The 19,777-nt window shown below is 39.6% G+C and overlaps 1 protein-coding gene across 1 annotated transcript in view; it reads left to right on the forward strand.

Annotated features, from left to right (window-relative positions):
- Positions 1-19,777, forward strand: part of itga1 (integrin, alpha 1) — a 58,232-nt gene extending 38,455 nt beyond the window's left edge. The window contains exons 6-30 of the mRNA XM_087843783.1: positions 1,418-1,545; positions 2,279-2,427; positions 2,746-2,896; positions 2,979-3,153; positions 3,685-3,758; positions 5,050-5,197; positions 6,701-6,846; positions 7,882-8,022; positions 8,115-8,366; positions 8,579-8,709; positions 9,381-9,556; positions 9,659-9,810; positions 12,475-12,582; positions 13,614-13,693; positions 14,054-14,177; positions 14,264-14,344; positions 14,450-14,526; positions 14,693-14,791; positions 15,928-16,030; positions 16,159-16,272; positions 16,352-16,450; positions 16,528-16,635; positions 16,817-16,915; positions 17,033-17,146; positions 17,755-19,777. Coding sequence (XP_087699909.1) covers positions 1,418-1,545; positions 2,279-2,427; positions 2,746-2,896; positions 2,979-3,153; positions 3,685-3,758; positions 5,050-5,197; positions 6,701-6,846; positions 7,882-8,022; positions 8,115-8,366; positions 8,579-8,709; positions 9,381-9,556; positions 9,659-9,810; positions 12,475-12,582; positions 13,614-13,693; positions 14,054-14,177; positions 14,264-14,344; positions 14,450-14,526; positions 14,693-14,791; positions 15,928-16,030; positions 16,159-16,272; positions 16,352-16,450; positions 16,528-16,635; positions 16,817-16,915; positions 17,033-17,146; positions 17,755-17,811 — 3,086 coding nt within the window. The 3' untranslated portion in view covers positions 17,812-19,777. The remainder of the gene's footprint in view (positions 1-1,417; positions 1,546-2,278; positions 2,428-2,745; positions 2,897-2,978; positions 3,154-3,684; positions 3,759-5,049; positions 5,198-6,700; positions 6,847-7,881; positions 8,023-8,114; positions 8,367-8,578; positions 8,710-9,380; positions 9,557-9,658; positions 9,811-12,474; positions 12,583-13,613; positions 13,694-14,053; positions 14,178-14,263; positions 14,345-14,449; positions 14,527-14,692; positions 14,792-15,927; positions 16,031-16,158; positions 16,273-16,351; positions 16,451-16,527; positions 16,636-16,816; positions 16,916-17,032; positions 17,147-17,754) is intronic.

Consider the following 19,777-nt stretch of genomic DNA (forward strand, 5'->3'; position numbering starts at 1 on the left):
CCTGCATGGAAACAGCTTTGAAAGAACCCTAGAGTAAACAGTGTACAGTCATTTTCTCTTTCATTCCCTCAGTTTTTCTGAATCACTGTTACTTTACCACTAATAATCATATACACAGACTTATTGTATACTGCTCATACTCATTTAATCCGCTAAATAATGGATGAGGGTAAAAAAAAGTTTTGAATGAAAAAAAAAAGACTTTAGAAATACAGTTCTTACATTGTTCCTACACAGACGTCTTGCCTCAAGTAATTGTTATTATTAATATAATCATAGTTGTTAGGTTTCTACAGTTTGAAGCTTTAAAATGAATATTTACAACAGATTTCACAACTCGTCGACTCTAGTAAATGATAAAACCAGGATGACTGCCTTCCACGGCTTTTACACAAGTTTTTTTGTACCTTTTTATTTGTGTTATCTGCTACATACATAATGGCAATTGTAATTGTTGTCAGCATTTACCACCCACCAATGCACAGCAGTAAATTGACTACACAGGTCTGTCACCTTTTGAAGTAAAACTGATTTCTAGTTCACTGAGCTGAAAGACCAGTGGGAACATGCGATGGCGATGGGTCCATTTGTCCCTCCACAGTTCACTCCTCCTACTGTTTCGTTACAAGTTATTCAAAATTATACAATAGTCACCTAATGATTCTTCACCCAAATTTTACTAAAGAGAAAAATCATACTTTTGATTTTATGGACACATTTTCACACAAATTTCCACTCTTGGTCTGGATGCATAGGTTTGTTTATGACATAATAATGTCTTATGCTTGGTTAAGGTCAGTAAAAAAAACTAGGAGTGTATGGTAGGTGCAGCAGCCGTTTCGAATAGGCAACAATAACATGGTTCTCCAACACGATCAGTATAACTATAACGCTCCTGTATTCACTATTCCTATTATGCTAGCAGATTCTCTTCTTGTATAATAATAATCTTTGTAATGTAACAATCTAGTAAAACAAAAGTAGAAGCCTTAAAAAAACCAAAAAGTCCCTATTTTGTAACAGAAATATTAATTTTGTTCTCCCATTGTGCTACCCTCTATAAACCCCTCACCCCAACTTATACGTACACAAACCAGCGCCCGCACGCACGCACACACACACACACACACACACACACACACACACTGATCTACGTTATTACATTTTGATTTGGAGCTTGTGTGTTTACCGTGGGCGCAAGTAAACAGGAAAGAGACTGAATATGTTACATAACCTGATGTCTTTCTTAGGAGAAAAATTACCAAATCAAATACGCTTGTGTAGACTAGCCAAAAGTAAAAAGAAGCAAAAGAAAAAAGTCCAGTCTCAGCTTTCAGCACCCCTGTTAGTGCTTACAGAGAGGAACTGAAAACTAAACGTACCCTTTAATTAAATGTCATTTTTGGCTTTGTTCCAGAGTGCGGGAAGGAGATGGATCTTGTGATCGTGCTGGATGGATCTAACAGTATCTACCCCTGGTCGAGTATTCAGGAATTTCTCTATAAGTTCATTGGGAGACTTGAGATCGGACCTAAACAGACACAAGTCAGTTGCACTATTTAAAGAACAAACTAAAAAAGCCAATTTTCTTTGCATATACAGTACTTTTAAAAAGCTTTTACCCACTCCATCCATCATTTAAAAAAATAAAGAAATGAAGAGTGGCTATAGACGTTTGCAGAGTGGTTTATGGGTGCGTTCAGTGCAGGCTGTACAGCCATACATGAATGAATAAATGGAATAGTTATGTAACATCAATCAGATATAGAAAAGGAATGAATGGAGGATTATATTAGTTAGTAATTATGTTTAATGACTTTACTGTGCTCCATTATGGAATTTTTCCACACGTGTAAGATGCCCTTTATAAAGCAAAGTTCATAAACTGAGCACTTTACAGCCTTTAAAGTAAATTCAGCCTCTCTCACTAAGTTTGAACCTGAGTGTATTTCTGTCCACTTGAATTGGATCGCTCTGTGAATGGGTTTTTCTTATGGTTACATTGATCTGGCTCACAGCTTGTGGACTTTTCCACAGGGAAGCACTGGAAAGTCTTCCTACTGTGGAGTCTAGTGGTTGGAAGTCAAATCTTCCATGGCTGCTGAAGTCCTCTGCAGTCTGTATAAAGAACATTGTGTCATATCAAGCTCACCAGACCTCAGCCACATCCTCTGCAGACTGTCTGGGGGGAGAAGCTGAGGAGAGAAGAACATAGAGAGAAATTTAATGTAGGAGAAAGTTTACATGTTAAATGTGTGAATGTATGCGTGTTTTCTAGGTGGGCATTGTGTCTTATGGCGAGACCGTGAGTCATCAGGTCAATCTGAGCCAGTTTGACAACATGCCTGCTTTGCGGGATTTTGTCCAAGACCTTCCTCAGCACACTGGCACCAAGACGATGACTTTCCTGGGCATTGATACTGCCAGGTACCTAACATTAGCTGTCTTATTTGGGCAACGGTTGACCACAACTAATAATTGAGTCTTTCTGGTTTGGCAAGGTTTAATGGATATTTGAATAGGAAACTGTCATTTCAAGTCTGCTTGACAATTGTCAATGGCAGATTGTTAGAAGAAAAATAGCACAAGCCTTCCAGTTGGCCTTGCAGATAAATTTTCAGACATGATGGAATTCAAATCTTATGAGGAAATTAAAAAATAGTGTTGCAATTGATGTGTTGTCAGAAAAAAAAACTAGCATAAGTCAGGATTGTCTGAGTAACTTTGAAGTTGATTGCATTTCAGAGAGGAAGCCTTCATGCCAGAGCGTGGTGCACGACCTGGAGTTAAGAAAGTCATGGTGATTGTGACTGATGGAGAATCACACGACTACTATAATCTACAAAAGGTCATCAAAGCTTGTGAGGATGATGACATTGAGAGATTTGGCATCGCTGTGAGTACAAAATATTTTGTGATGTTTCAGTTTTTGGTCAGAATAGTTTATCCGTTAATGTTAAGTACTTTCTCGTTTACAGGTTTTGGGGGACTACGGTCGCCAGAACAAATCTCTATCAGAGGTGCAAAAGTTTATCAAAGAGATCCAGAATATCTCCAGTGAACCTGTCCAAGACCACTTCTTCAATGTGTCTGATGAGGCTGCTTTAGTGAACATTGTGGATACACTGGGAAGCAGGATTTTGGCCTTGGAAGGTAAACGCATAGACACACAATATGCATGCTCTCAAAGCCACATTAGCAGTTTCACTTTTGTCAAAGAGATGGATGTTGAAATAGTTCGACAAAGACCGACAAAAGCAGGAAGGAGCTAGCCTCGCCCCCCTAAATAGATCCAATAGGTATGAATAAAAATTACATGCTGAACACATTTAACAATTAAGACATTTTAACGACAATTAACGACTTCTGATTGATGAGTGGTTAGCATTTCACAGTCAGATCCACCCCTCACTGGTCAAATTCATTTTAGAAATAATTAAATGGCACACATGGAAATGGTATTAATGCCCATCGTTTTTATTATCTTCCTCTTCATGTTAAGCTAACATAAGATATTACTTCAGTTCTGTCACAGACAAATATTTCCCTAAATTTCAAACGATACCCATATTTAAGTTTCAGACCCATATTCTTTATATGTTTCTAAGTAAAAACAGATTCGACAACATGTGATTATCTGCGGTTTATGTACATGTAGCTAAACTGGAATTTCCTTTTCTTCAGCTACAAGTGGAAATTCCACTTCCCCCATTCAGATGGAGATGTCCCAAACTGGGTTTAGTGCTCACACCTCAAACGTAAGTTTCAGTCCAACCGTTTATGTGTGATTAATACGCATACACCAAACTGCTACCAAATAGATTGTTTACAGAGTAATAGTTGGGTCCTGCTAAATCCCTTATTGCAACCAGACCGCACCAAATGGCTGAAGGATGAATCATATTTTGAGATCACAGCAGTGATAAGTTGCTCTATCTGTGGATTCAAAGTGAACCGTTTGCACGGACATGGATTCATCAGCAAGGAAGTTAACTGCTGAACTCATCCCGACACAATACCGCATTGTTATCTCTGGTCCATCTACAGTTGTTTGGTGATTCAGCTCTGTGGGTTAATTTTGGGAAACTTGAGACTTGCTCACTGTGATATCCTGGCGCTATCGTGTCTGACTGAAAGCAAACGAAAGATGTACACAGCAGAAAAGTCTGTAAGGGATGTTGAGTCAGAAGGCTGATTGGATAAATTCAGTATCTATTTCCTGCATATAATAAAAAAACGCCCCTTTTTTATGTTCCTCCTCCTGCTCTTATCTCCTCTGACTCTCTCTTACTCTGAATTGGCTCCTAAGCTGAGTCATACTACTGAATCCTAAACATGTGACGCCACACTTTAGCAGTCATTAGTGGGAAAGAACTACTCGACGCACTTTGTTGTGGCTAATGAAAGATGTCATGTCCTGTTGCGACCCCTCCCATTCCTATTACTTAACTGTGCTTCCTCTGGACAAAAAAGAGCGATAGATATATTCACTTGAAATAATATACCGTATATGCTTGTTATTTTATTATGGGATCAATAGCTGTACTTTTAAGTTGCACTTAATGTGCACTTAAAGGCCACAGTCGTATGCCAAAGTCAGTGCTCTTTCTTACATTTAAAAATAAAGTAATCTGGATTTGTGCCATAGTATCATTTTTTATTTTATTTTTTCATTTTTTTATTATTACTTTTGCATAATATTGTTACCAAACAAATTCCAAATAACTATAATAACAGAAAGTTGTGAAAAGCACCCATCAGCGGTGCAACTTTGATTGTTTGGGATCCTGAAGGTCTCTGATGAAGAGCATTCACACAAGAGCAGAACTTAAATACAACTTTGTGATGCTTGTACTCTGCTGCTGCTTACCCCCACTACATTTGAGGGGCTAAGTAGTGTATATGAAATGCAGAGTCTACCTCAAAGTACATTTTTTTAGGGATATTTTGCTTGTTAGTGTAGACCACTACACTATGGGGCCACTGTTTTGCTTAAATAAAGGATTGGGTTATTTTTTCCACCACATATTTGTCTGTTGTCTCCCTTAGGAAGGTGTGTTACTGGGAGCAGTGGGAGCTTATGAATGGAACGGGACAGTGGTAATGTACACTCCTGGAGGAGACGTGGTTCCAGGGAAAGATGCTTTCTTTGACCCACTGAAAGAGGCTAGGAATGAAAGGCTGGCCGCGTACCTCGGTGAGTGGAAACTTAATAAAATTTATAGTTCCTTTAAATGTCACTGATATATAAATTTAAAGTCTTCATGGATTAAAAATATATATATAATAACTGACCTTTAAGTGAGTTCCTCAGCACAACACTTGCTCTTGTAGTTATTTACTTACATTACCCGTTAGTGCTGTTAGATGCATAATAGCAGCCTTTAAAGAGACTTTGTTTAAATGTTTTTTGGTGAAACGTGTTTAACATATTTACATATTATACATATTTAGCCTTAAAAATGAAGGAGTCCGAGTTTGTTAGGAATAAAATATTCTAACAACATTACTCAAACAGTGCAAAAAATTAAAATCTCGGGAGGCTATTTATAATATGTACCTTTGGCTTCTCATATGTATTTATGTCAATTATGGAACCAAATTTATGAATAGTTTTAATGCTACTGCTACTGCTTTTTATGATGCTTTTATTACCATCTAAATATCCAGGCCTACTTTGCTATAAAGCACCACAGGCCACTTTAAGTACTAGCTGTGTTTGTTGGATATAATCTAATTTAAAGCAGCCTAAAAGTAAAAAGGCTTACATTCTCTGTTTTCCCTTAATATGGAGAATCAGGACTAGCTGTGTATGTGTATACTTCTGTTTATCGCATTTGGGGAGTCTGAAGAATTACATAAAGTCATGATAAATAAATAAAATTTAAAAAATGACTTTATCAATTAATTAATTTAATGAATAAACTTTGGTTTCATGTATTTCAGTTTACAAAAATATTTTTGCTTCATGTTTATAAGTGCCTGATTAACAGTCTTCCTTCTTTCTCCTCTTCTTTGACTGTACGCTTTATTTAGATTATATATGTTAATAATTTCTTAAAATATATCAATCTTAAGCAAGTTAAAGCTAAAACAATTAGAGCGTTGAATTAAAATACATGGAATACACACCTTTTTTTTGTTCCACCGACCTAGATCTGATCTAAGTGTTTCTGATGTAAAATAAAGTTGCAGAATAAATATGGAAGTTTCTGCTGTGAGGGGGAAATAGGTACGTCATTTGTCTGACTTCGAAAGCAGATTCTGTTCTCTGTGTCACATAAATAATAATACACAGGCTCGTCGCTCCATGCTGATGCCTTTTATGGCTCGTAAAGCAGCCGGGGTATCTTAGTATCAAGTTATTTAATCAACATGTCATTAGATGGAGCGCTGGTAGCTCACATACTATAAACTCAGCTGTTGGCACATGCTCGTTCCGAATGCTCAGGCTACAGCATGCAGAGCTGCGATGCGCTTTTCTAAATGAGCGTGTGTTCCTTTCCAGTGTTTTACAGTTTCCTTCTCACACGCAGAAGTAAACAGCTGCCAGAGGAGGCATTAAAAATATCCCATAAACAGAGCGAGGGTGCATTTTTTTTCTAGAGAAATCGTAAATCGCAGATACTTTTGTGACACACTCCTGAAGGTTCGTACTGTTTGGATTGAAAAAACGTGCTTGTAAATGCACTCTCCACAGGGTATGATGTGCAGTCAGCATCCACGTCTGAGGGAGAGCTGTACATCACAGGTGCACCGCGGTACAACCACACCGGCCGCGTTGTTATCTACCGACTCGATGAAAACAACAGAATCGTCATCTGGCAGATACTGAAAGGAGAACAGGTGAGTCTTTGGCAGGCTTGGCTAGCCTCGGTTCCTCAGGGCGCTTTTGCACTGGAGATGTGAGAAGCTTAAAGATGGTAACTCGCGGTTTCTATCTTAAGCTAATTACACATGTGCCTTTAAGAGAAATAATAAAAGAAAGGGAAGGATGCAAAACACAGTAATTAATAGAAAACACACCTTGTCCGCTGTTGTGTTTTACCATATCAGAGCCACTGTAAAAACACATCATTCACATAAGCCATTATTTATAGAAACAATAGCTTCATTTACGTCTGCGGTGCTCGCAGTAGAGGAAAAAGTCTGAAAAGGTTTTTTTTTAAAAATCCAGCAACACATCCACATGGATATTGGCCAATGAGAGACCTCCAAGGACTGGTTGGGCAGATGGTCAGTAAGTGGCTCCAGGCCATTCATTCCTGGCAAAAGGAAGTGCCCAATAACACAAGCAACACTATGTTTAGTCCATAGTGCGCTATAAAGGAGCAGTTTTTAAAATATGGCTACAAAATGTGCCTGTATGACAAGCCTGATTCAAACAGCAATAAAATAATGCAAAAAACCCCCAAAAACAAGTGATGTGCAGCATATTTAATATAGACACACTAAACAGTAATATAACAACCTCTCATCCGAACTGAACTGAAGAAGTTTCTCAGATGAGAGGTGAAACGTCTTCAAGCAACTTAAAGAAGTCCAGACGCTTTTCTTTCCCAGCTCCTTAGATAGCTTACAATATATCAATAAATAGTAAATAAATACATAAAAGCACAATAATATAAATATTGATGACTATGACTGTAAATGTGTGCATATTTATGTCTTATATATTCAGGACAAGATGCTGGTGTAATTCATCATTATTTTGGTCAAGATGCACCAAATTCTTTGTGAGCATTCAGCTATATTAGTTGATATTATATTAGTCTGTGGCTTAATGTGGGCTCTCTAGGTTCACTGCTTACTGCATATAATGTGCAAGTTGAATGAATTCAGTGGAGTAAACACTGAAAGATGATTTGGGGCTTTGCGCAGATTGGTTCCTATTTTGGCAGCGTCCTTCAGACTGTTGACGTGGATAAGGATTCCTTGACTGACCTGCTGTTGGTCGGAGCTCCAATGTACATGGGCCCAGAAAAAGATGAGCAGGGACGAGTCTACGTCTACAGGCTCAAGGTACAGAAAATTAGTTCAGTCGGATAACTTTTGTCAGATGTCTGCTAAAGTCACAAAATAAAAGAGCTTTTTTTGTTTTTCCTCCGTTACAGAATAACAAATTTAAGCATGAGTATACTTTAAAGCCTATTAATCAGTCCTGCTGTACGCTCCAATCAGCCGGCTGCACCAATAAAAATGAGCCGTGCGGCGCCCGGTTTGGTACAGCCATTGCAGCAGTGACAGATCTTAACCTTGATGGGTATAATGATGTGGCGATTGGTGCGCCTTTTGAAAATGACCACAGAGGGGCTGTCTACATCTATCACGGAGACCAGAAATCACTCAAAGAGAAATTTGTACAGGTGAGAAGATGGAATTTAATACTGAAAGATCTGTTGTTGTTGTTTTCATTACAGTATACTTTAGATAAGGCTACAGATGCTTCCGCTCTGTGCAAATACTGTTTACCCAAGTTAGCAGCACCATTATAACCACAATGGATTTAAATTAACTGCAATTTAAATCCATTGCTGCAATTCAATATCCCCTGCTTTGTTTGTTGGTGTGTCCTCAGCATATTCCTGCAGGTGGCGATGGCGAAAAGGTGAAATTCTTTGGTCAGTCCATACATGGAGTCATGGATCTAAATGGAGATGGAATCACTGACATCACTATAGGAGGTCTGGGAGGGGCCTCGCTGTTCTGGTGAGTCGTGGCCCCTCCTCACAAACATTCACTGCAAAAACCACACATTCCACTTCAATCGTTAACAGCAGCAGCAGCGCTGCAGCCCAGAGACAGCATACATTTCCACTTTCCATTGCATTAATCAGGGTTTAGACAGCTGTGCATGTCCCACTGGGGTTGTAGGCTGGTGACCATCAACCTTCTCGTGATTTCTCTTTTAAAAGCCCCCGCAACATACTTCACAGTTGGAGAGCAGCATACATCCTCAGCCCACAAAGTTTTGAAGCCAACAGCATGATTTAACCTCCAAGGCAGACTTTCTCCCACAGCTTCTACTGACAGAGCTTCGACTAGGCTGTGTGAAAACTCCATTTCCCAAGTGACTTAGAGTTTAAAAAGGATTTGGCAGCAGGCAGGCTCTTCCTCCCGGACTGCTGGCTTAACATTTGGATGCCGAGAACTGAAGCCAAGTTTTATTCTCAAGATGCATTAGTTCCTTCCTTTGTGAAAACGTATTTATTCTACTCTGACTGCATCAGTGACATCATCTATTTAACGTGCTGCTATAACGTACTACTTTGTGGTTCGTTGCAGTACTGTGTGCAGGATGTGCAGTGCTTGAACTGCACACGCACTATTCCTGCGTGCTTTGTATTCTAGCAGTTAATGCATTTCATTTGTGTTACCAGGTCCAGAGATGTTGCAGAGCTGCGTGCCAGCATGACTTTCAACCCCGCTAAAGTCAACCTCCAGCAGATTGAGCACCAGTGTGAACACGGCAATAGGAAATCTATTTGTGTGAAGACCAACTTGTGCTTTACCTACAGAGTCAAATCCAACCAGCCGACTGTAAAAACAACTGCAAGTGAGTCATGTAACAAACCAACTTGATTCTGCAATTTTTCTCGCTTATTTTTCTTCTTTATAACCACATTAAAAAAAAAAAAAAACTTCTTGTGTCTTGTAGATATGACCTATACTATAACACTGGACAGTCTGCGTGCCACATCCAGGGCCTCATTTATTAGCAAAGATTTAAAAAATGACCGCAGGACTACAGAGAAGTTCACCATCATGGACGGAACGAAAGAATGCATGGAGAAAACCTTCATGATGTCGGCAAGTTGTGTTTTCTTACCTGTACAAAGTCTGACTTTATTTTCAGTCTGCATTTACTAAACACAACATTCAAGTGGATTCCTTTTGTTGCTGCGCTGCTCATTAGTGAAAGTTATATTCAGGGCTTCCTGGAAATGTTAATGGTGTTTTAGGGCTGTTAGCCAGAGAGGAGGGAGGGTAAAGCTGTCCTATGCAGAGCAGGAAGACCTAACATGAAACAGACCCCGTCCTGATCAAAGCATGCTCCGTTTAAACCTTGTGCCGCACTGGCTGATAAATTATCTGGAGACACTTAGAGAAAGAGTGATTAGAGTGAATTAGAAGGTGAATTAGGTAGTGATCCATTGACTACTTTTACCTGTAACTGCTAAAAGCTTTTAAACCTTTGCTGTACCACCTACTTTAAAACCAAGCGTCTTCTTGAGCAGCTTCTGCTTCCTGGCATTTGTGCCAGCCATGGATTTCTCTGACTGGCTAACCCTTTATTGCAGGAAAGAGGAGCTAATCGTTGGAAACAGCTGTTGTTATTATGTATGTTGAGTATGAATACCTGCTCTGTTCAAGTGGGCAAGTCAGACTAGAGACTTCCCACTTGTCCTCAGGCAGAGGTCGAGAATTTAACAAGCACGGAAGAAGCGCCGCGTCTATATCCCCTGAATCCGAGACGGATCCAGATCTGAACCCGTCTCACAGAAAATTTGTCTCTGCTAAAGCATCAGTTAAAATACAAATAAAGTTAATATCAGTGACGGAAATACTGAAAAAAAAATCAACATAGCAACACTTTATAAACAGTGTGGTTTCTAATTGTTTAAGCAACAGGCACAGTCTGTGCAGTTCAGTGTTGCTGATTGTAAATGTGGTGTTTTCATGTTAAAAGCTCTTCATCAGCGTCCTTTGAGTTTTAATCAGCATTTGGAACGTCTCAAGAAGGACTTCATCATAGGCAGCGCCTCAATGTGATGCACCTCTTTCAAATTGGATGTGCGTGTGTCCATCATATGAAGGCTTTGCACAATCACACAAACACAAATAAATCTCAGTCACTTTGGTAAATAGCTTTTTTTCTCAGTAGCAGAGACTGTCACAAACCTGTGTCTGTCCTGACGTCCGTGGCGCTAGCGAGTGTTGCTTTTTTGGCGGCTTTGATGAAGGACTTTGCTACCACCATGATGATGCTTTCTTTTAACCAGAGAAAACACTGCCTCAACATCTCCTAAATGGACAGGAGCAAAAGTTTACGCTGACTCTTATAATCCCCAGAGGACCAATCCAAATACCTGTTGGTTCTCTGACCTTTGCTCTACCATCCGTTTGACATTTCTTTTAGCTTAAAGCAGGGGTGAGTGACTCCAGGCCTCGAGGGCCGGTGTCCTTCATGTGTCTTTGATCCAACACAGCTGATTTAAATGGCTAAATGACCTCCTCAACATATCGGCTGTATCCCAATTCAGGGTCTGCAGCCTTAAAGGCCGCATTTTAAGGCCGATTACATCACAGCGACGTGACGAAGGCTGTCCCAATCCGAAGGCTGTCCCAATCCGAAGGCATTTAAGGGCCGCTCGAAATGCGGCCCTTAAATGCGTCCTTCATTTCCCTGAATTTTAAGGATGTGGCGGTGTAGACTTCGTGGCCCAACATAGATTAAGGTCAGCTATTGAACGGCGTATATTGTAAAGTAAAGGCTTTAAAACCAAGTTAGTACAAACGTCACTAATGTCACATAACTTTGCTGACATGTGGCCAACAATAATGTTTTAATGTTCTTCGTTATTAAACATTTGCACATAAATAAGTGACATGATATTCAGTACTTACTTAAAGTTTACTCTTCGGGCGCCCCTCATCCGCCGTTTTTTTCGTCAAAATTATCCACACCCACCGCCACGCTATGCATTCTGGGATATGTTGGGCCACGTCCTTAATATTCAGGGAAATTAAGGACGCATTTGAGGGCCGCATTTCGAGCAGCGTTTGGATTGGGACAGCCTTCGTCGCGTCGCTGTGACGTAATCGGCCTTAAAATGCGGCCTTTAAGGCTGCAGATCCTGAATTGGGATACAGCCCCTGAATTGGGATACAGCCATCCTGTGATTCAGGTGTGTTGACCCAGGGTGAAATCTAAAACCTGCAGGACACTGGCCCTGGAGGCCTGGAGTTGCCCACCCCTGGCTTAAAGTGAAATGCTGAATGGTTTTCCAGCAAAGTGTTGCAAATAGACTCGGCAAACACCTTATCAAGGACTGCACAGCAACACTGGAGACTTCATTTGCTCTGAAAACGCCTTTAATTCTTCCAGAGAATCAAAACAGGGGCATTATCTTGCTGGAAGTAGCCACTAGATGACCTTAAATAGTGTCTAAAAGGGGGTGACAAAGGTCAGGTGCAGTACTCAGATATGCTGTGCTATCTAAGCTGTGATTGACTTGAAGGGAGTGAACTGTGCCAAGAAAGCATTCCTCATATCATTACACAGCTCAGTGTTCAACTCACCATTTTACCACGTTTGTTTTGAAAGAATCAGTTTGCAGTTGATGCAGCAAAGCTTCAGCGTCAGAAAGCAGCCAGTGAATTTTGACCTTAAAGTCCTCCATTGTTCTTAACTTTTTTATCCCTCTGCCTTTTATTTTCCTCCCTGCTTTGCCTCATCGTCCGCCATCCCAGGAACGGCTAGACTTCCGAGGACCTCTGACTGTGTCTGTGGAGTTCGGAAAAGCTGATGAAGAAGGTCCTGTGCTGGATGAAAGTCTTCGCAAATCCATCAATGCCAATGTAAGACCACTTATATCACTTATGGTTTCTTTTAGTAAAATAATCGACTAGTTACACTAAGCAGAACATTTAAAGTTGCAGACAGGAAGAATTTGACTCCGGTCTGTCTTTATAATCCCGTAGCGAGGACACAGGTTTTCTTTTCTGGCTGCTGATACAGTGCATTAGCTTCTGCAACAGCTGACTACCATCCTTCAGTTACAGCCCGCATTAGTGCTTCAGCACCAGCAGCCAGGACCATCTTCCCACACCCCCACATGCATATTTCCTCTAACAAGAGGGTTCCCAGATTATTGGTTGGAGTGCGCAATGTTTCTCGACAAAGCTGGGAAACACCACAGGAGGATTCAGCTTCAGCATGCACTAGAAAATGCATTTAAAGCCCGTACGCATTAATCGCATTGTTATCTTTGCTCACACGTAAACGCACAACCACATATGTTGCAGATCCCGTCTCCCCGCATGCTGCGTCACGGGGACCTCTCCTGTTATTGTTATTGACAGGAAGAGAAGGGGACAAACACCCAGAGAAGAGGAAGTTATCAAACGGAAGTGTTTTTCTTTTGACATTGCACTGCAAATGATATTCCAATCCCATCCTTTTTGGGAGAGAAGATACTGTTGATCTTATCAGTCCAGTGGGAGACTATTAGGAATGGGAACAAATGCGACTGTGAGCCTGAAACACTCTCAGGGGGGAAAGGCAAAGGAAATGAAGGTCATCTAAAGGAACACTTCTTCTCAGGGGTGCAAACAAACATGCAGCTTATTTTCATTCTTATTGCTAATTTCACAAGTTATCTACTGGACTGAGTATATTCATACTTCAATATGAGGCTATGAGAGTTTGAGTCTTTACCACGATTGGCTTGCAAAGTAGTTGTGAAGTCACACAGTCATCTTGTAAGTACAGATCTTAAACTCAGATTTGAATTGGCCTTAAACTCGTACGAGCATCATTCTGCAAGGCCAAGTAAAAATGCAGCTTTTGGAAATATTTAATTTGTTATTTTCTTTAAAATGTCTTGTAGATTACTTTAATGGACTGTGGAAACAAAACTCAGACGTGCGTTCCTGACCTCTCCCTGAAGGCTAAATGTGATGAGCAAAGGTTAGTGGAATTATTATTATTATATCGTTGTTATAAAACCAAAAACGAGCGTGACAGATCTTAGTTTGAGCATTTGTTTCCGTGTTTGCACTGGTTTCAGTTAAATACAGGAATTTAAATGGATTGCAGCTTTTTCAGAAATGGGTTTGCGTATATTTATACACATATATATTTTTTCTTGAATGTTATTCTGTACTATTTCTTTCTCATATCAGAGTTGTTACTTGATATGTTGTAAGTCGTAGTTTTGGAGTCATTCAGCCGAGTCAGACTGTTCCAGAGTATGACTGCACCCTTGTGTTGATGTGTGCGCATCGCATCCAGCCGTTCTGACTTTTTCTTTTTCATGTACTTCTCCAGTAAATTGATCAAAGAAAAGGAAATCATTTATTTGAATATCACCGTCAAAAACCTCAAAGACAAAGCTTATAACACCAACGTGAAAATCAACTTTACACAAAACATCAACTTTGTGAACGTAGAGGTAAGAACCCTTTCCCTCCTCTCTCTGCGCTACTTGACTTTACGGACTGAAGCAATGCGTCTAATTCTGTGACTACAATTCTTCAGCCAGATACAAAGACGACCACTGTAAATGACACCGAAGTGAGCATTGAGGTGGGGTACCCCTTCTTGGGAAACAATGAAGAGGTTAGTTTCAGCTGCCATGTGCAGGATCCGTAAAACATCTTTCCTGTACAATATATTTTCTTTACCTCTGCTCACTAAACCTATGGTTTGATGTCAAATCCACAGGAAACAATAACAGTGAAATTTGAGGTGAATCTCAAATATTTTCAGAAGGAAATTGAGTTCACCGTGACAGCTACAAGGTGAGAGGATCCCTCCATCTTTCTCCACATCATCAGGATAATAATAATAGTTCCTGAAAAAAAGATGAAAAAGATTTGTTTCTGCTTATTTCTGTGATTAATTGTCCAAAATGGTGGATGGATGTTCTGTTAATTTTACATATGCATGTAAATTGTATTTTTGTAGTGACAATGAAGAAGATTTCTCTACCATGCATGACAACAGTGCGACTATCTCCATCCCTGTCAAGTATGAACTTGGACTCACGTTCAAAGTAGATGTAAAGTGAGTAGCTGTGAATCGACACCTTTGCATTAAAGATACATTATTCACACTTTTCTTTCTTTTTTTTAGCCAGACAAGTAAAAGTTTCCACTATTATTGATGATGATGATAATAATAATAAGAAAAAAAATATTAGCATTTCCTTTTACATTGGAATAAAAAGGTGTTAGTACCACAACAGAGTCAGTCATTGTGCTGTGTTTTCCTCCTTGTTAACCAAGCCAGGAGCTTACGATGCACGCCAACATGCATGTAACGATAACGTCACCGTCATCTGGATTTGTAGTCTGGGGATTGTGATATGATGTGATTGTATATGGAAATGTATAAACACATAACATTCAACCACTCATTTTCAATTCATGAACGACAACAATTATTATATTTTAGTATTAAAAATGCCATTTAGATTTAAAAGCTGATCCATACTGCTGGATTAACCACTATAGAAACATAATTTTGGTAATTACCACTGCTGGTAATTTAGGACAGGTGTGGCAGAATCGTGGTCAAATATAGCAGCTTTTATTTACTAAGTAATAAGAAGAATAAACAAAAAAACAAAACATGTATTGATTTATTGATTAATAAAGTCAGTGGAATTCATTAATTGCTTTTACTTTAAGGTTATTTAGGGTTTCTCACGCATAGTTTGACCCTTGACCTTTTGATGTCTTGCAGTCCAATAACTGTCTCCTAAATATAACACCTAGAGTTGCTGTGATGGCGTATTGTAGTGTGCCACGTTTTCACTCAGTGGGTATCTACAGATGCATCAGTGGAGCATTTAGATGTACTTTTGAGCAATGTCAGGCTGTAAAATGGGGTTAAAAGAAGAATGAATGTTGTATTGACATCCTTTCAAAATGTTTGGAAGGTGATATTATGTCAGCCTTTGTTTGCATCTTGCGCTGCCAGTAAGTGGCCTAAATATGTTAATGCAGGTAAGGTTAATGCACATAGACTGATGGCTTTTTCAGCATTAGTGAAGTTGGACTGTAAGGAATTAGGAAGAACTCAACAGTGTCCTTTCTTTAGACTTTTGGTTCTATTTCCTATAACTTTATTAGACACATCATTTGGTGTCTAAAGCTCTGATTGAGAAGTGAAGGATGTAAAAAGGATGTCCCTTTCAGGTCGCCTTTGAACAACCACATTGAAATAACACAAGAGGATAAGTATCCCCCGAAATTCAGTGACATCAGTATGATTGGAGAAGAGGTCAACATCACCTACACGGTAACATCTGCACGCAGTGATCATTTTGGATGATTTATTAATATAAGCACTGAACTTCTAGCTCATATGTGGCGCAGGGTGTCGGTAATATGAATTCCACTCCTTTTCTGTGTCTCACGTGTCCTCAGGTGGAAAAGTTACGTGACGGGGTGACTCCAACCCTTGGCCTTGAAGTGAAATATCCTTTTGAGTCTCCGAGGAAGAACACGTTACTGTACCTGACGCATGTCACCTACTCAAATGTAAGTATGCTTCCATGGATATGCAAGCGTATGCGAAGAAACAGACCAACGTTCGTGTCGTTTTCTCCCTACTCTGCAGATGATGTGTGACACAAAAGGACAGATCGATCTTTTTAAAATTAACTCGGAGGTTAAAGAGGTGAAAGTGGAAAAAGAGACGCTCAGTAACTACCTGCTGGTGAGTGATGACATTCGTGTTCTACAGATCGCTGAACTCTTCCTGCACCCGTCTTACGTGTTTAATTTCCTCTGCAGCAAGACAGCCACACAAAGTTTGAATCATTTAACTGCTCGATTTCTGAAGGCCAAAAGATCGCTCAGCTCAACGTGGCGTTCAGATTGTGGAAACCTACGTTTATCGAGGTACGTTTTGAGATGCGACGTCGCTGGGTGCTTTTGGCTTGTCTGGCTCTCTCTGACCAGCTCTTTCTCATGGGTTGCGATAAATATTAAATACAATATAGTATTGGAAAAAAAGCAGGCTGACAGCTGTCTGATTGATGGACAGAAAGGAAATAAAATACTTAAATATCTATCTTTACAGAGCGACTTTTCCGGTCTATACTTGGTGGTGAACGGGACTTTGGACATCAGGAAGCAAGAGGACGTGTTTGAAGTAAACAGCAACGACATGACCAGAAGTGTAAGTCAGAAAGTTCTGGTATAGTAAACATGTGACATCTCATTATCATTAAATACTTATGTATGTTTACATATATGTGCATATTTAGAGTATGTACTGTATTTTTCCTCTAAACAGGTCAGTATCCAGGTTTCCAAAGATACTGTCAGAGGAATCCCGTTCTGGATCATTATCGTCAGTATCCTGATAGGACTGCTCATCTTAGCACTCGTTATCTTCATTCTGTGGAAGGTAATATTCTGCAAACTATTTCAAATCATTGTGACCGTGTGACATCTTGTCACTGCAAAGCACACTCAAAAAAATTGTGGTGGAATAGTGGTGGCTTCTCTCCAGAGTACCTGCAAAGTCCGAAAACATGCAATTAGCAGGATTAGGTTAATTGAGGATTATAAATTGCTTATAGGTGTGTGAATGGTTGTCTATGTTAGCCCTGTACCGTCGGATGTACCCCGACTCTCACCCTGGGATAGGCTCCTGTCACCCCCCCCCATGACCCTGAATTGGATAAGTGAAAGAGAATGGGTCGATGCCTAAAAAACTTAAGTGTTTCAAATGGCTATGTGTGTTTGGGCTTTATGTTGTTGGCTGATAAAACTTTTGTCTCAAGATCATCACTTCTGGCTCCAAAAAGCCAAAACATCTACGGCCATAGCGCTAGCAGGGAAAATCGTGGTAACCACAAGATGGTTTGTGTAAAGTTTATGCTTTAATCCTGATTTTAAGACAGATGGTGACAGAAACTCTCAGCAAGAAAGCTAATAAGCATATGTCCAAAAGTGTCAAAGTATCCTTTTCTGTTTTGAGTAGTTTTGTGACTCACTTTTCTGCTCTTCCAGTTTGGCTTTTTCAAGAGAAAATCCAGGGACTATCCAAAGGAAGAAGAGGCAGAGTGAAGTATCCAGACAGCCACCCACCATCAGGACCTACAAACTAACATACAGACATAGGAAACGCCATAAGACCCACTGATATTAGTGCTGTGACAGATTGACTGCCTGGAAAACAAAACAACACAAACAGCATTATCTTCACTGATTCCTGCACTGGCATTTATCAGGTAAAACTTGCAAATACTTCTCAACTCTTTGATTTTCCAAGCGCTAGATTACAACACTGGAGCCGAAATGAAACTGGCTCACACGCGGAGACGAACACACTGACTATACAGAAGTATTTGCACATGCTATTTGTTCAACATGACCAACAAACAGTAACAGTACGCATCAAGTCCCATCAAGCAGTTCAAGAAGAGGAGCCAGAGGTGGGACGGAGGAGGCACCGAGTTGGCCAAAAAAGCACCATCTAACCAACTAACTCTGTGACATACAGCAGAAACCCAAAGGCTTCAGAGCTCCTGCAGCTGCACTCCAGCTTTAGAGGCAAAAAAGTACTCAGGTTTTTTCACAATGAGGATCCAAAGTTGCTACTTTTATGCACGCTTCTGAGACAATATGTGAACTTCCCATGTGTTGGACCAGTCTGTCTGATAGCTTACACCCTTGTGTGAAACTCTTTTGCTTGATTAGGTTTATGAAACACTGTATTAGGTATTAAGTAGTTGTTGTTCTTGCTGAATTTAAACAGTATAAAATGGCACATTTTTAATGTCAAAATGTTTGTTAAAGACCAAAACCTGAATGCAATTGTTATTTTTTTACTTAAGAAAAGTTGCAGTCTGTAATTAATCTGTCATCACCTCGGTTACCATGGAGATACAGACTGCCGTGTCCTCAAAATCCAAATCTTTGATTGTACTGTAAATATATCTGATCACAAATGTAAAGCTTAACATGTACAGTATCGTGTTTGGATTTAATTTAATGTTTGTTTGTTTTTTGGGGGGGGTTTCAGATCGGTGGTCAGAGAAATCATTTCGCTCAGGTGCTACAAATATCATGAATAATGACATAAATATACACAATTTACACTCGAGAAAATGATATGGCTTTTGTCACATTTTCAGTGCTAAGATGTATGCAGATATGTAAATAATGGTATATTTTGATTAAAAGTATTGAAAGTATAATTACTCCGTAGTGACATATATATATATATATATATATATATATATATATAAAGACGAGGGTTTGTATCCACTATTTCGGTTTCATTTGATTGAAAATGATATTTCGAACCTGTTGAATGACTGTGTTCTGAATGCCGAGGCTGAGATATCACAGCAGATACTTTGATTTCCTTTTAACTTGCAAAATAGGAACTTAATAATCATCCAGTTTAGAAATATATATGTCCAACTGTTCACTAGTTTCCTCTATGTTGTAAAGGGATTCTCTGGTGGCTGTAGTGTGCACAAAGCATAGCACATTCAAGCTTTCTCTTGCTTTAAAGTACCTTATTTGTACCTTTTTGTGTCCAAAGTTTGCACAGCTGCCCGATATTTTAGTAGAGATTATAATCTGAATTGAGGAGAAACATATTCTAGCCTCTTTTTGTAGCTTTTCCCCCTCATAACTATGTCATAATGCTGAGGGAAATAAGCAACAATAAGAGGCAGCTCTTCTGTTTCTTAATACTCCTCAGCTCTCACTCCACTGTTGACATTAAAGCACATGTAATAAACTGTATATAGAGAATGTGTAGCTGTTGGTCAATTTTTGGATTGTGTGGCCACGTTGGGTTCACGCACGAGGGTGGAGTTCACCTCTCTTTGTTCAGTCAGAGCTTACTTACAGATAACAACTCCGAGGAACTGTAGGAAGCAAAGTGAGCTCCAGCCTTCTACACTGCTGTGAAATCTTCACTGTAATGCACTGGTTTGTCAGAGTGTATGTGTCCTCATTAGCACAGATATATGAACTGAATCTGATGTACAAAAAAATAAATAATTTTTATAAAGAA

This window comes from Neolamprologus brichardi, chromosome 7 (assembly GCF_056152115.1).
Source record: "Neolamprologus brichardi isolate AB-2024 chromosome 7, ASM5615211v1, whole genome shotgun sequence".
NCBI classification, from domain to species: Eukaryota; Metazoa; Chordata; class Actinopteri; order Cichliformes; family Cichlidae; genus Neolamprologus; species Neolamprologus brichardi.